The sequence below is a fragment of the Malus domestica genome, chromosome 09, assembly GCF_042453785.1.
Source record: "Malus domestica chromosome 09, GDT2T_hap1".
In the NCBI taxonomy this organism is placed as follows: Eukaryota; Viridiplantae; Streptophyta; class Magnoliopsida; order Rosales; family Rosaceae; genus Malus; species Malus domestica.
The window spans coordinates 24,533,336-24,550,321 of record NC_091669.1 but is presented as its reverse complement, the minus strand read 5'-3'; the positions used below and the strand labels follow the sequence as shown (position 1 = coordinate 24,550,321).

At 39.7% G+C, this 16,986-nt stretch overlaps 1 protein-coding gene across 1 annotated transcript; it reads right to left on the bottom strand.

The window, feature by feature from the left end:
* Positions 1-14,655: 14,655 nt before the first annotated feature.
* LOC108170915 (uncharacterized) lies at positions 14,656-15,843 on the bottom strand. Its single transcript, XM_017326429.2, has 2 exons — positions 15,159-15,843; positions 14,656-15,032 (listed from the first exon to the last, which is right to left on the bottom strand). Exons 1-2 carry the CDS (start codon positions 15,841-15,843, stop codon positions 14,656-14,658), a joined length of 1,062 nt encoding a protein of 353 aa, XP_017181918.1.
* Positions 15,844-16,986: the final 1,143 nt, after the last annotated feature.

The following is a 16,986-nucleotide window of genomic DNA, read 5'->3' as shown; positions in this document are numbered from 1 at the left end:
CTCACAATCACATTACTAGGGTATGGATATTTAATGTCAAATCCCTAATGTGATTATATCAAGTTATATGATTCTATTGAATCGTATAGGAACGCTTTCCATCATTACGCTCGATACTTCGGCTGAAGATTCCTGAATCATATCTTAGAGTATTCATCCTCTCTTAACGAGGATTAAAGATCCCTTGTTGATCATTCACATGCCTCTAAGAATAAATCACTGACCCCAACAATGCATAGAACACATTCAAGATGAGAAGTGGTCACGTCTCATTATCAAATGATCAGCAACGCATCCCCAAGACAACTATGATGTCTCAGGTCAAAGGATTACTTACATTATTCCAACCAATAGAGTTACTTGCTTGACATGTGAGTAGACCTCCATGCAAGCACTCTCATTTGATTGTGTTCAGTGAACTTATTCCCATAATGAGCAACTACATACTTATCTTAGTGTCACTACACGAATGGCATGAGACTTTCCATCCTTCCCATTGGAAGGGGACATAGTATGTACTGGTCTATGTATTGTCAGTGTCCCTCTAACAATCTTATGACCAGGAACCTTTTGGACATCATGGTTATGTGAAGAAGGTCTCTGCAGTCTAACATCATTAGATTACTTCTTCCATCGATCCATTGTCCATGGATTCACCACTTAGGACGTATATCGTTTATTGAGATAGTCTTAATGAGTGACTTTTCCTTTTGATGTATTAGAGTTTTCCATACATATAGACATTGTCCTGAAAGGTTTCTTCCAAAGATTGACTTTCAGGGCATATCTCCAACAAAAGTTTGGAAAAGTTGGTCAGCAAAGTCATTATTGTCATCGTCAGTTGGATCTCGGTCTGGAATATCATACACCCATTTGTAATCAATCCTCTGGACAAGTTTCCATCCTTTGCCAGCCTTTGGGTCATCGATGTACAAAATTTGTTCGGCCATTGTTGCCAAAATGTAGGAGTGTGCATTTGTACCAGCTTCGATTAGTGTTTACCGACAGTAAATCATCATCACGCTTAATGTTATCGAACCAACGACACTTAAAAATGATGACTTGGCAATGGTCTTTGTTAAGCAATTACACAACACTTACTAGTTTACCATAAAAATCAATGACTGGTGTAACATCCCACATCGCCAAGGGGAGTAGATCCTATAAGCCTTATATGTATATTCCCATCTCTACCTAACACGAGGTCTTTTGGGAGCTCATTGGCTTCGGGTTCCATCAGAACTCCGAAGTTAAGCGAGTTCGCGCGAGAGCAATCCCATGATGGGTGACCCACTGGGAAGTTCTCGTGTGAGTTCCCAGAAACAAAACCGTGAAGGCGTGGTCGGGGCCCAAAGCGGACAATATCGTGCTATGGTGGAGTCGAGCCAGGATGTGGTGGGGGCTTGGGTCGGGATGTGACAATTTGGTATCAGAGCCAATCCCTGGCCGGAAGTGTACTGACAAGATATTGGGCCCCTAAAGGAGGTGGATTGTAACATCCCACATCACAAAGAGGAGTGGATCATGTAAGCCTTATATGTATATTCCCATCTCTACCTAGGACGAGGCCTTTTGGGAGCTCACAGGCTTCAAATTCCATCGGAACTTCGAAGTTAAGCGAGTTCCTGCAAAAGCAATCCTATGATGGGTGACCCACTGGGAAGTTCTTGTGTGAGTTTCTAGAAACAAAACCGTGAAGGCGTGGTCGGGGCCCAAAGCGGACAATATCGTGCTATGGTGGAGTCGAGCCCAGGATGTGGTGGGGGCTTGGGTCGGGATGTGATAATTTGGTATCAAAGGCAATCCCTGGCCGGAAGTGTGCTGACAAGATATCGGGCCCCTAAAGGAGGTGGATTGTAACATCCCACATCGCCAAGAAGAGTGGATCATGTAAGCCTTATATGTATATTCCCATCTCTACCTAGGACGAGGCCTTTTGGGAGCTCATAGGCTTCAGGTTCCATCGGAACTTCGAAGTTAAGCGAGTTCGTGCAAAAGCAATCATATGATGGGTGACCCACTGGGAAGTTCTTGTGTGAGTTCCCAACAACAAAACCATAAGGGTGTGGTCGGGGTCCAAAGTAGACAGTATCGTACCATGAAGATGTGATGGGGGCTCGGGCCGGGATGTGACATCTGGAATATCCCCTATTCCTGATACATGTACCCCGCTATTTTGAGTACACAACTTGTTATCACAATTTGCTCCCAAAAACTTTATGTCATTTATATGACATCCTAAGTACAGTTTTGTGCTTAGGGGTCCGATAGCCAAGTTGTATAATTCCTCAGTGTACGTGGGGAATTGGTTTCCTTCAATTTCTTCACCTAATTTATAACAAACATTCAACATGTTAGATTTTACCAAAAGTAAATACAAGTGACATGGTATTATATTTTTCGAAATAACCCAAAAAAAAAAAACCAAAACAACTTACTTTTTCACGAAACAAACAAGGAAACAATTCATAGTGCTTCATGGCACATGAATGCGAAGGATGTTCCCACTTCATCAACTCTTCCTGCTCATCCAGGTACTCCATTATCTCGTCACAATTGTTAATTATGAAGCAAAGAGCTACCTACATGTCCCTTTCGATGAACAAATCTCCTCGTACTGGTTCGTCAAAGGGTCATGCAATTTAGGTAAAAAGAGATTGGTTTTCCCTTCTCACACCATTATCATTATTGCGTTTAGGTCAATTGAACGCAGTGTCAACGTCTTATAAGTACATAGCACAAAATGTATTCGTCTCAAATGCCACCCAAGCCTCTGTAATTGATCGTTCGGGCTTCGCCTTGTTCCGTATACTCTTCTTTAACTCACCGAGTTGTCTGAACAAATAAAATGATTCAAATAAGATAAATTGTCAATTGTCACGAATTAATAAATGACTAAGGATGTTATATCTTTCTATTGGACATATCTATCAATAGTTGACAGGTTTGGCAAGTAATGCCTCATCTGGCAAGTGAATAATCACATGGATCATACTTGTGAATATAATTGGGAAAAAAATCTCGCTAATAACAGAATCGGGTTCGCCACATCTTCGGGCAAAAGGTGTCGAATTCTAATCAGGAGCAAGCATTGTAGTATGACATGACAATTGTGACTCTTAAGCCTAGAAAATTTACCCCTGTTCACGTTTACAGATCGACCGATATTTGAAGCATACCCATTTGGAAACTTTACAAAGGATATAAACATTAAGAACTCTTTCCTCTTCTTCGGTTTTACCGAAAAAGATGCCCATTTGTGGTTATCTCACCCTCCCATTTGCTCCAAGTCGATGCGAGCTTTGATTGTGTCCTTCGTTTTCCCCTTATGTCTAATATAGTTCCGATTAGTGTATCAAACACGTTCTTCTCAACATGCATAACATTAAGGTTGTGATGCAGTTTTAATTTCGACCAATATCGTAACTCAAACCACATACTCTTGTGCGTCTAGTTCAGATGGGTGTCAAGTATGGTCTTATTTACCGATTTGCCAAACGAACCAAAATCCAAATGACATATCGAGACCATTTTCTAGGTTTTGTTGAATCTCTATTTGCTAAAGAATGCTATCTCGTTTTGACACCACTCAGGGTCCCATAGTAATCATCTACAATGCCATAGGTAACAAACTTTTTTGGCGTGCCAAGAAGACATTATGTCCTTCATGCAAATTGGGCATGCCAAATAACCCTTAGTACTCCACCCAAACATCATAGCATACGTAGGAAAATCGTTTATAGTCTATCTCACTGCTACTCACAAGGTGAACATCTGCCCAGTTGCTTTATCATATGTCGGAATTGTAACGCCCTGTCCCATAAATAATTATTTTCGGGAAATAATTCCGATGATAGGCCCAATTAAACTCTTTTAATTTACTACCATTAAACACCATTCTCAGTCTAAACTTCCTTAATTTATTACCAATTTCTTCTCTTCACTCAAATTCCCAACTAAATATTAAATTTCGATTATTAAGGTTGCATCTAACTCTTGTTAGACTGCCTACATACCATTTATCGGGATCAAGCCTTTCATAGTTCACATATCAATTCCAAATGAATTCTGAAAATATTCAATTAACGGAATTATTCAACATTTAACTTTCACAATTGAACCACATCAAATGAGTACCAATTAAGGATTAAAGATATCAAAATTTGCATGACAAGGTAGCGTCGGCCCACTGGCTAAGTGTCGCCGCATGTGGCGGTTTTTGGCGATTGGAAACCCCGATTTTTGACGAACTCTAAAAATTACCAACTTTTACAAGGTTGTAGAGTTTAATGAGAGGAACAACTTTCATATTTGGGCCAAAGTCCAATTCGGCCAGGAAAAGCCCCAATTTCACTCGATTTCGTCGGAACCCTAAAATTTAGGTGTCCTCAATTCTTCACCTTTGGTGCCCCGCTGCCCCAACCAAGGGTTGGGACATGTTCCTCGGTTCACAAGGAATCTAACCATGGTGGTGATCGATGGTGGTGGCTTCACAAATGAGAGATCGCAGACACGGACCCATTGCACCCACCAGTGCGGGTTTCACTAAATTAAAACATATTTCCATCGAAATTGGGATAGAATTGGTGAAGGGATCAATTGGTGTCGAAATAAGGGTTATTTTGGCTCCATTCCCGTTATCAACAGTGGCAGAAATAGGAAACAATGGTCGGTATTGAGCAAAAATTGTACACAATATGTAAACAAATAATTCACTTGACACATTTCACCCTCGTTCATTTTTTGAAGAGGGTTTTATTAATTCCAGTTCGACCCATTCTAGGCTACGCGCCTATTAATTATAACCCTTCCTTTGGAAAGGAATACCCTTTGATTCTAATATGAATAAATCGTAACTTGGGGATTTGTGTGTTTATTTCATTTTGTGATTGCGTCTAGGTAGAGCCCTAGATTGCCTACGTACCCTCGTTGAGGGATTAAGTCACTCGTAGTTCTTTATGTGTTTTGTTGGGGTTTGATGCCTTGTGCAGTTTTAGCTCGTACAGGCAAAGAGTAACTTATGCCTTGTGCAGTTTTAGCTTGTGCAAGTGAGGACTTTAAACCATTGGAGCATTTGATGCCTTGTGCAGTTTTAGCTCATGCAGGCGAGAACTTTAAATCGTTGGAGCAATTGATTCGGCTTCATACCAGTTGAGATTTTTCTTCAGCTTCATGCCTTTTGGGATTTGACGCGGCTTCATGCCATTTGGAATTTGATGTGGCCTTGTGCCATTTGTATGTGAAACGGCTTTGTACCATTTGAAGCGGCTTCATGTCATTCGTAATTTGAACCGGCTCGCTTCTCTTTTACTCTTCGTAGAATTTGTAAGTACTTGGTCAAAGTAACAGAAGTGAATTTAGTTTATATAAACCAGGGATTCGTCTTGATTTCACGGTTACGTCTATAATTTGATATTAGACTGCCTACGTATCTTTTACTCTTCGTGCCACTTGTATCTTGTAAATTTAATGGGAATATTTGTGATGAACCCACTATTACTTTGGTATTTGACTTTGTCTCGGTGCCGTGCATCTCAGACTTCTTGAATAAATATAACTTTCACGGATGCCATATTCATAAAACCCATATGAGTAATATGGAAGAGCTACTCTTTTTTTTTTTTTTTTTTTTTTTTTCTAGTTTCATGGATAGCCTTCCCATTTTAATTTGAGGGAATTGTATGTAGCAAGCTTCTTATTTTTTCCCTTGTACACTTTGATTTTTCCAATTCCAGATGGGATATCACATGGCGTCAAAATCTTAGCACAAAAAGGCTTTTGATGGAATTCTTTAAGAAGTAGCTTCCCCCTTTTTCATAACTTTCTTTTAAATTTTCAAACCCATTTGTTATGGGATTTTAAACCCATTTAACCTAAGACCCAAGTTTTTCTTTTAATCTGACAGTAGGCTTTGCACTTTTCTTTATTTGACTTTAAAGGTCTCCAAGTTTCAAATGGGACTTCTTATTTCAAAGGACCTCCCATTTTCTTCACGTGAGTATTCCCACATGAGGTACATTTTACTCTTTTTTGTGGCTGAGACTTGAAGGAAAAAGTGAGACTTCAATATTTCTGACAGCCATGCTTTACTCTTCTCTTTATTTGACTTTTACAGGTCTCCACATTCCAATAAGACTTGTCTTCTAATTTCAACAACCTTACTTTTTTCTTTATGTGAGCATACCCCAATGTGAAGGGTAGAGTTCGTTCACCCTTTCTCACCTTGTGAGATGACTTTACAATTTTTTTTAGTTCCAACACACGGTGCTCTTCCATCAGAAACCAAAGGCAGTTTCACAATATTTGGGCTCCTGTTGATTTCACCATGTTTTTGAAATTCCTTTTGGGTTTGTCAGCCGTTGATTTCCGGATGAAGATGGGTAAGACTAGAGTTCTATCTCTTTTTGAATTGTTCCAAATTATCCTTCCCCCCCCCCCCTCCTTTTTAACATTCTTCTTTGAACTTTTCAACACCATCTAAACATGGGACTTTGAACCCATTTGACTGACAGCAAGCTTCATTCATTTTTTTTATAACTTTTAAAGCTTCCAAATCCAACAAACTCTATTCTTCTCCACGTGAGGTGCCCAGTTTTTCTTCCTTGCTTTCCTTTGTCTTGTCATCTTGTCAGTTTGTCAGCAAACCCTTTTTTTCTTCTCTGTGAATTTTTAAAAATTTTCCAAATCCCGTAGAACTTAACGTGGGAGTAAACATCTATTTATTTCCCTCTTGTAGTAACTTTTTCCTTGGTGGGATTCATGCCACGCAGAGTGAGCATTGTGATAATGGTTGTTCTTTGTGAGTGGCTTTCTTCGGATTCTTCTGGTTTTGTGCAACACAGCATCACCAAACCCATCTCCTTCAAGCCACATCGACTTCCTTCGGGTTCTTCTGGTTTTATGCAACACGGCATCACCAAACCTATCTCCATCAAGACACGTCCTACGACTTCCTTCAGGTTCTTATGGTTGTATGCAACACAGCATCACTAAACCCATCTCCTTTAAGAAACATCCTGCGACTTCCTTCGGGTTCTTCTGGTTTTATGCAACACGGCATCACCAAACCCATTTCCTTCAAGCCACATAGTGCCTGGATTCCATCTAGAAAACCACCGGAGACGTCGGTTGGAGACGTGGTACGACTGCCATTTCTGTTTGGGATTTTTTGTCTAATGTCGACAGTTGCTAGCATATAAGTTCTTGTTGCTGCCCAAAGTTTTCTAAAGACAATGTTTGCCTGCAAAATAATTTTACTGGAGAGAAGATGAAGAGAAAATAATCATAGTTTTGTACCTCTGATTGTTGCTTGTAGTTTACTCTTCTTCCTTGAAAGTCTCCTCTTTCGTTCTCAATTTCTATCTCAAGTTCTGCAGCGTACCTTTCCTTTTATTTCGTCCTCCGTGTGTGCTTCAATTTTTGCAGCCTCTCCCTCTTTTTTTTTTTTCATGTCCTTTTATTTGCTTTGGTTTGATGCCTTTTTATAGGCGAAAAGGTGGGCATGGCAGTTGAAGCTAGTGGGATGCTATTTTCCTGGGGTGTGGAGATGCTAAGAGAAAGCCATCACTTGAGTGGAGAAGGTGGGGGTTTTTGGAGAGTTCTAGACACACATGATCTCTATACTTGGTTGCCACGTAGATGACAAAACTCCATCAGACTTGTCATAGTCCACGTACGTGCGGGTGTAGAATATATTTTTTTTAATTTTTTAATTTTTATTTTTCTCTTAAGTCTCCCTGTTGTTAATAAGAGTTGGTAATATATTTTATTTGTGAAAATATATAGCTCAACAGTTGCCCCCTCAAGCATCGTGTGTGGAAATGGCTTTGATATGTGCGAGGCTTGAAAATTTTTCTCTTCTCTAGCTCCATTTATGTTTTGATTTGACAGTAGTTCAACATCCGAGTAGATTTTTTTTTCTAGTCACATAAGTTGGCCAGGAATTCTAAGAACATTATTGTATAGCAGTTTATCCACGTGCAATACCATTGGTGGAAAAGAAGCAGATGAGGTCACTCGTGTTCTTCGTTCGCAATATGATTCAAGAAGAGTTTCTGTCAAGCGTCGAATGAGTGACCTTAAAGCTTCAATTGAGTGAAAAAAAGAATTTGGATGTAGAACTTCGTCAGTCCTGGATTGACTCGAATGAAGGGCTTCTCCCGGACGTTGGGCGTGCTGAAACTTTGAACAAATATGCAGAAGAAAGAATTTTGAACTCAATTGCTTCCCTGCTTCACTTTTGCAGTAAACCAGAGTAGGGATTCATGTGGTTTTCCTTATGTTTTGCACTCCTGCTATTTGGGATATTTATGTTCGCCTTTCCTCTTTTTTCGCAGACTCTTTTGAGCAAACTTGGTTGATAATAATGGGTTCATTGAACCAGAACACTTGAGATTTATTTGAATTTTTTATGTTATTCAAACCATATTCCTTTACCCATCTCCCTTGCTCAGTTTACATGCCGTGTTCAACTTCAGCATGCCGTACCTTTACCTCTATATATATATATATATGGAGAAATGCTTTAGTTGGTAATCTTGTAATGAAGGCGTCTTTTCCTTTATGTTTAAAAGGTGTTTTTTTTTCCTACAGCATGTTTCTACAAATATAGATGTACCATTTTTCAAACATGGCCGTTCCTTTTAACTTTTAGTTTACATGGCACGTTTCCTCGTAGATAGATGTGTCATTAATCAAACATAGCTGCTGTTTTAAACTTTAGTCTACACGGCATGCTTATTTGTAGATAGCTGCACCATTATTCAAACATAGCTACTGCTTTAAACTTTAAGTACAGTTCCTGCATGCATGACAATTTAGTGTTTTCAATGCATCAGACATTTTTCATCACCTTACATAAGTGAAAATCACCTATGCATTGTCCTTAAACTCTCGCCTGGGAAGAGTTCAAACAAATATTAGCATATGACAATTCGAACAAATGCTAATTCTGTTAGGGGAAAAATATATAATTTTTGATGACTTATGGCTGCATCTAAATTTGGGGATCAAATTGTCTACGTACCCTGTGAAGGGATCAAGCCAAACGTAGTTCATCCCTTGATTTCGGGAAAGTGGTTTTTACGGCTGTATCTAGTAATAAAACTAGACTACCTACGCACCTTGTGAAACGATCAAGCCGAACGTAGTTCATCCCTTAATTTAGGGAATTAATTTTTTTTTTCTTTATGTTTTTTATGATTGCGCCCAGTTTTACTGTTAGGCTGCCTACGTACCCTTTTTGAGGGATCAAGTCATACGTAGTTCAGAGGAAAGATTTTATCTTGACTTGCTTCCTCTGTACTTGTTTCCCTCTCGGAGTTCGTTTCACATTGTTTTATGCGTAGAACTTCTTCATGAGCTTTCCATTAACGCATGGGTATATGCATTTTCCATTGGCGTTAGAGAGTTCGTAGGCACCTTTGGTGAAGACTTTGGTGACAACATACGGTCCTTCCCATTTGGCTCCAAATTTTCCTTGCATCTTTCTGGTGATGATGACGGGTCTTCGGACGGTTAAGACTAAATCTCCAATAGAGAACGATCTAAACTTAAACTTTTTGTTGAATGCACCTGCCACTTGAGCTTGATAGACTTCAAGTCTTTGTTGCACTGCAAGTCATTTTTCATCAAGTGCTTCAAGTTCAGCTAGCCTGATTTTTACATTTTCGTCGAGATTTGTCAGTTGTGTGGCTACTCTTAAGGAAGGTAGTTGAATTTCCAAGGGTAGCACAGCTTCTTATCTATACACCAGACTATATGGAGTACATTGGGTGGATGTACGGAAGGTGGTCTTATAGGCCCATAATGCTTCGGGAAGGCGTTCATGCCAATTTCTTTTATTCTTTGCCATCATTTTTTTTAGGATGCTGCACAACACTTTGTTGAAAGCCTCCGCTTGACCAGTGGCAGTTGGGTTGTAACTTGCGGAGAAGGCTTGCTGAATGTTGTACTTTTTGCAAAGATTGACCATGGCCCTACACTTGAAGTAGAGAGCGTTGTCTGAGATTATTTTGGACGGGACTCCGTAGCAATAGATTATGTTGTTCTTTTTGAAATTCACAACATCATCCGCTTTTACTTCTTTCAATTGTATTGCCTCAACCCACTTTGAGAAATAGTCCGTGGCTGCTAGGATGTATTGATGTTGGAGGGACGATTTTGGGTTTATCATGCCTATCACATCTAAACCCCATGCATTGAATGGCTAAGACAAGATGGTCGGATGAAAGGGCAATGGATTTTAGTGCTTGAAGTCTCCATTTATTTGACATGTCCAACATGACTTCACGTGTTTCATCGCATCTTGAACCATTGTAGGCCAGTAATACCCAAGTCTTTTCAATTGAGCTGCATGCTTAGGTCCAGATTGATAGGCTCCACAAATACCGGCATGAGTTTCGGATAGAGCATAGGCCGCTTCTTCTTTTCATAAACACCTTAGCAATATTCCGTCAAATGATCTTTTGTATAGTGTGTCATTCATATACACAAATCAGTTGGCCCTTCTTCGTACATCAACTCTTCTTCTGGGATCAGTTGGTAGTTTTCCATATTGAAGATAGTCAATCAAAGATTGCCACCAATCAAAACATTCATTTACTTCCAGGACTGTAACCGTGTTAACTTCATGGTTTTCTTCAATCCGCTCTAGTGTTGAAGGAAGTAAATGTCGTTCTCCCACTGTAATTTTAACTTCTCGTTCCTCAGAGAGAGTTAAAGATGCCACCAGCTTTGCCAATGCATCGACTTTGTTATTTTCAGACCTTGGAATGTGAGCAATGTTGATTTCTTGGAATTGTGACACCAAGTGTTTTGCTCTTTCATGGTACAAGGTTAGATTTTCATTTTTCACAGCATATTGACCATTCACTTGTTTGATGATTAACTGTGAATCACCATAAGCTTTAAGGCAATCGACATGTAGTTCGAATGCAATTTCAAGTCTGATGATGAGTGCCTCATATTCTGCCACATTGTTTGAACATAACTCCATGAGCGAAAATGAATATGGGATTAGGCCTCCACATGGTGTGATAAAAACAATACCTGCCCCCGTGCCTTTTTTCCTTGCTGCTCTGTCGAAATAAAGTTTCTATTGAGAAATGTATGTCGAGAATACTTCCTCATCTGGCAAGTCGCTCGATAACTCCATGTTGTTGAGAACAGGGTGAGCTGCTAAGAAATCAGCTAGTGCTTGTCCCTTTATAGCTTTCTGAGAGACATACTTAATTTCAAATTCCGATAGTAACAAAGACCATTTTGCAAGACAACCGGATGGCACTGGTTTTGACATCAAGTATTTGAGTGGGTCCGCTTTAGATATCAAAGTAATACTGTGTGACAGTAAGTAATGTCGTAATTTTTGCACAGCGAAAACTAAGGCCAAGCAAACCTTCTCAATAGGGGTGTAATTTTGCTCTGCCTCTACGAGCATTCGACTTAAATAGTAGAGCGCATTTTCTTTTCCTTCTTCATTGTTTTGTGCAAGCATTGCCCCCAGTGAGCATTCAAGTGCTGCGATATACAAAATTAAAGGTTTCCCTTTAATTGGAGCCATCAACACATGGGGTTTCAAAAGATATTCTTTAATGCTACTGAGAGCGTTTTGACATGTGTTATCCCATATGAAAGGCACATCCTTTTTCATCAGCCTTGTGAATCGTTGACATCTCCCAGATAAGTTTGAGATGAATCTCCTGATGTATGCCAATCTTTCTTGTAGTCCTCGTAGCTCTTGCAGGTTTCGAGGATGAGGCATTTCCATGATTGTCTTGATTTTTGAAGGGTCGACTTTGATTCCTCGGTACCTTACCACAAAGCCAAGAAATTTTCCAGATGTCACTCCTAATGCGCATTTCAAATGATTCATCTTTAATTGATGTTTTCAGAGTCTGTCAAAGACTTTCTTTAAGTTGTTCAAATGACGTTCCCTTTTTCTTGTTTTGATGACAAGATCGTCTACATAACATTCGATGGTGTTATGTAACATATCACTGAAAATGATTGTCATGGTTCTTCGGTATGTGGCTCTTACATTTTTTAGTCCAAATGGCATTACAGTGTAGTAGTAGATTCCTTTTGGAGTGCGGAATGTTGTAAGTTCTTCGTTTTCAAGTGCTATTTCAATTTGATTATACCCTGAGAATCCATCCATAAAAGATAGAGCCTCAAAACCGGTTGTGGCTTCTACCAATAATTCAGTTATTGGAAGCGGGAACTTGTCTTTTGGACATGCATCATTAAGATCTCTGAAATCTATGCAGACACGAATTTGTCCATTCTTTTTCTTTACCGGTATGATATTGGCGAGCCATGTAGGGTACTGCACTTCCATGATAAACCCAACGTCTATCAATTTGTCAATTTCAGCCTTAATTTATACTTCAAGCTCAGGTTGAAAATGTCGTGGTGCCTATTTAACATAACGTCTTTCTTTTGATACAGCCAATCTATGAACTGCCACCTTAGTGTCTAGACCAAGCATATCTTGATAGCCCCATGCAAACACATTGTGGTAATCTTGGAGAAGACATTTGTAATCTTCTAATTCTTTCGGTGTTAGTAGGGCACCTACAAATATAGGCTTTGGCTCGTCATCTGTTCCAAGATTGATTTCTCGAAGTTCATCCACCGTGGCTTGCCCCCCATCCTCTATTTGAGGTGGTACTGGTTGAGCATTGTCAATAAACTCGATTGAGTTATCACTATTCTCATCTTTTTCATCTTCAATGGTGACACAGTTTACTTGAGCAACATTATGAACCTCTTCTTCTGTGCTTGATTCTTCATCCATTTCATAGGCTTCACTTAGAAGTGGTGATGCATTGTTGTGGGTTCTGAAGCTTGCGCAAATACGACTTTGCCCATTTTTCTTTTTAATAGGAAAGCAGGTCGGGAACTGTCTAATAGGCTCAATTGGCTCGTTATCAGACTCCTTGCTTCTTTCTTTGCTACCGATCATGCTAACTTGAACAACATCTTGTTCCTCTTCTTGTGCATTATTATTTTTGTCTTGGTTTATCTTCGTCTTTTGGCTTTTGACTCTTCACTTTTTGCTTTTATTAGATTTCTTAGGCTGAGTGTTGGTGATTTTACCGTCGTTGGAAGACCGAGACTCGAGGTGGCTTGCTGTTGGATTCTTCTTCAGTCAACATTGCTTTCTCGAGATTAGTAAAGCCTTCAAACTCATGATTCTTGGTTTCCGAGACAAATGCTTTGAGCATTCCATTTCCTTGGTGCACCGTGACATTGATAGCACTCTTTTTGGCTTTATGCCTCTTTGCTTTTATCTTTAATGGAACTTTTGATGAGGACTCATTTCTTTTGAATGAAACAATGCGACCATGTCGACCATTATTCCTTTGCAGATTTGTTGAGACTATCAAACTACCTCCAGGAATTGATTGGTTAATTCTACGTAGAGGTTTCGTGTAGCCGGTCATAAGGGCTTCAAATGCATTTTGGATTTGCTCCATTGCCTTCTTTTCAGGTTCTCTTTGATCTTTTAATGAATGGTTAAGAACCACTTTTCGGGACTTTGGACTTTTAGAACTCGTAATTTTGACCAACCTTGATGGCTTTGCCTTTTCCACAGCTGGTGATTGTGATTCCTTCTGCACTACTTCATCTTTTGTTGGTTGTGAAAAAGTGACCTTTGACTGTTTGTAGAATTTTGCATCTGCATAATTCACTTCTTCCCCCCTAAATGGGTCAGTGTCCGCTAGAACTGTCTTGACTTCGCCATTTATCAAAAACTTAAAGCACTGATGGAGTGTAGAAGGAACAACACCATATGTATAAAGCCACGGACGCCCCCAATAAAACATTGTAAGATGTGTTAGCATCGATTACATGGAAAAGGGCATCGGAGTACAACTCTCCTATCTTCATTTGCAAGGCTATTGTTCCCATTGCTTTTTGTCCCACTTGGTTGAAGCCTTGAATCGTTAGCATTGATGGTGTTAATTGACGAACATTCATCCCCAAGGCTTGAAGTGTTCGAAGAGGAAGCAAGTTTACTGCTGATCCACAATCAAGCAAGATCCGATTTATTGATGTATCTCCCACCAGTCCACTGACGTACAAGGGCCGATTATGATACTCATTTCCATGTATAAGGTCATTTTCATCAAATGTGATGCTTACGAGGCAGCAAGCGCAATACTTTGGCGACGTTGTATCCACTTCTGCAAATTTGAAGTTTGTTTCAAATACTTTAGGATTTGTCAAAGCCGTAATGAGTGCTTCTCTAAGCTCTTTTGAAATTTTTAGAGCATCATACACATTGAGAAGAGATGGAATGAGTTTAAGATGGTCAACGATGTCATATTTGCCATTTTGGGACTATAGTACATCTTTTGCATGACAATTTCCAATTTTTTTCTCGCTTCCCTTACTCTTAAAATTTTTTGAAGGGAGGTAGTCTCCAAGAGTTATTGGTGCTCTGAAAGGCTGTTTGTACTCATCATCTTGAAAGACTTTAGGCCTTCTCTGAGTATTCTTCTTCTTTTTCTTTCCATCCTTTGAAGGTGGTCCACACCATAATTTTTGTTTTGATCGCTTTGTGGAAGAAAAACGTTTACCAATCTTTTCCACCTTCTTTTCATTAACGATTTGCCATTCGTCTTCGGATTCAAGTGATGACAAATCCTCTCAAACATCAAAACTTGGTGCCGTCATGAGCTCGTACAGAGTTGGAATTTTTTTATTTCTGGAACGAGGCATGCCAGGATAAGCATGGATAAATGTGGTTTCATTATCAACATGGAATCGTACAGGGATTGCCCGTTCTGGTAATGGAGCGGAGGGTGTTGATTTTCCTTCGATCATATTGGACGTTGCCGTCTGATGTTTCGAGGATGAATCCACCTTGATCTCATGCTTGTTGATTTTTTCTTGAATTATATCCTTAAGGATATAACAATCCTCTATTGTATGGCTGATGAGTCGATGATACCGGCAATACTTTGGATCATCGGTCTTATTTACTTCAGCGGGACTCTTTGGTTCAGGAAGCGTGATCATCTTTGCTGCAAGGAGTTCATAGAAGATAGTTCCAACATCTTCATCATCGAAACTATATTTAACTTCTTTTCTTTCCTTAAGTTAAAGCCTCCTTGTTCCCTTGGTTTCTTCTTTTCTTTTTACATTGTCACTTTTCTTGTCTACTTTGACAAATGTCGCCATAGAATCTCCCTTCTTTGGCGTTCTTTTGTTATCTCCCTTCTTTGTGTCAGACTTCTTTTCTAAGTCTTGGATCATTTTTCCCATCACATTTTTCCGAGACATTTGCTTCTCCACATTACTTGCTTTGGATACCAACTCATTGAAAGTTTGAGGCTCTACAATTCCTACAAATGTTACAATCTCAGGGATAAGGTTATTGTAACATATTTGTACTGCCGAAAATTTAGAAATCTTTTCCATGCATTGTAGGTTAAGACTCATCCATCTTGTGATGAATTCAGTCGCGCTTTCTCCAAGCCTTTGTGTTGTTTGAGCCAAATCCATTAATGTGACTTTTTTCTTTGAACTGACGAATTGAGCTAGAAAAGCTCTTTGCATATCATCCCATGTTAGAATAGATCCTGGCTCTAACTGAGTATACCATGTGAAGGCAGACCCTTTGAGTGATTGAACAAACTGTCGAACCAATAAGGGATCTGACTGCGATGTTTCCCCACAAGCTGAGTAAAAATGAGCTAAGTGTTCTTGAGGAGAACCACTTAAACCATCAAATTGATCAAAGCTCGGTTTTTGATACCCTTGGGGAAATGGCACTGTGTCATAGTGAGCTGGATAAGGCTTCCGGTATCCGAGAATTGGTGTCGTTAAAGACATTTGAAATTCACGAATCTTTTAATCAAAAATTGCATTGATATCTTGATGTGTGAGTTGGCCACCGGAACTTTCTCCTTCTGTTTCTTTTCTTGCTCTATCTCCATCATTATTTATGCTAGCTTGAACGGCTAACTGAGCTGCTAAAGCCGCAATTTCAGCTTCCTTATCAGCTACCAAATTGCCATTTCTGCTTCTTTTTTTGCTAATTTTCGTTGCATGTCTAGCAGTTGTTCTTCTGTATTTGATGCGCCAGTCATCAGAACTTGCATGTTCTCAAATTCGACATCTTCATTTATCGTCAACCTTTGGAATTGAGTCATTACTCTAGGAATCTCTTCTTGGAAAAAAGATTTGTTTCCTCCAAGAGTATCTCCAAGGGAAGATGAACTCTCGGGAGAATGGATTGCCAATACTCGGGTCCTTGCACGTGTGATAGGCCCCTCGAATTGAATGTTGTTACCTTCCTCGACAACTTCATAGGCCTTGGCCTTTTGTTGAACATTTCTAGACACTATTGGCAAGATTTCTTCATTTTCCTCGACGGAGGTTATCATGACCGACTCTGTTGTATGTAGAGTGACCGGGATTGTTCCGATCATGATTTGAGTGACGATTGGAACCTTGATACGCGGTGATGATGTCACTTTGACGATCTTGTGTCAAGGCACCTTGGTGTCTTTAGATGAAATAGTTCCAAGAAGCTCCATTGGAATGATTTCGTTGTCTTCAAGTAAACACTTCCTAGCGATCTTCTTCCTACGAGCTCGTGCCGCTTTTTTCCTTGCATTCCTTAGAGCGTTCTTGGAAGGGCATTTTTTCGGCCCAACTTTGATAACTTTGACAGCCACCTTGCATGTCTTTGTCGCTACCCTCATCTTTACCATATTGTAGTTAGTTGGTACTTGATCGATGGTGAAGGAGATTCGGTGACTAGCATGCCTTCCACATCCTAATTTGGTTTCAGCAGTAAGGAGTTCATGGAAGTAAACAGTAACTTGTGGCGCCATGCTTCCTGTTACAAAGACAAAAAACATAGCAGATTGAAATTAGAGATGAAAGGGAAAATGGGCCCCACCGGGCGTGCCAAAAGTTATGTTGAGCAAAAATTGTACACAATATGTAAACAAATAATTCACTCGACAC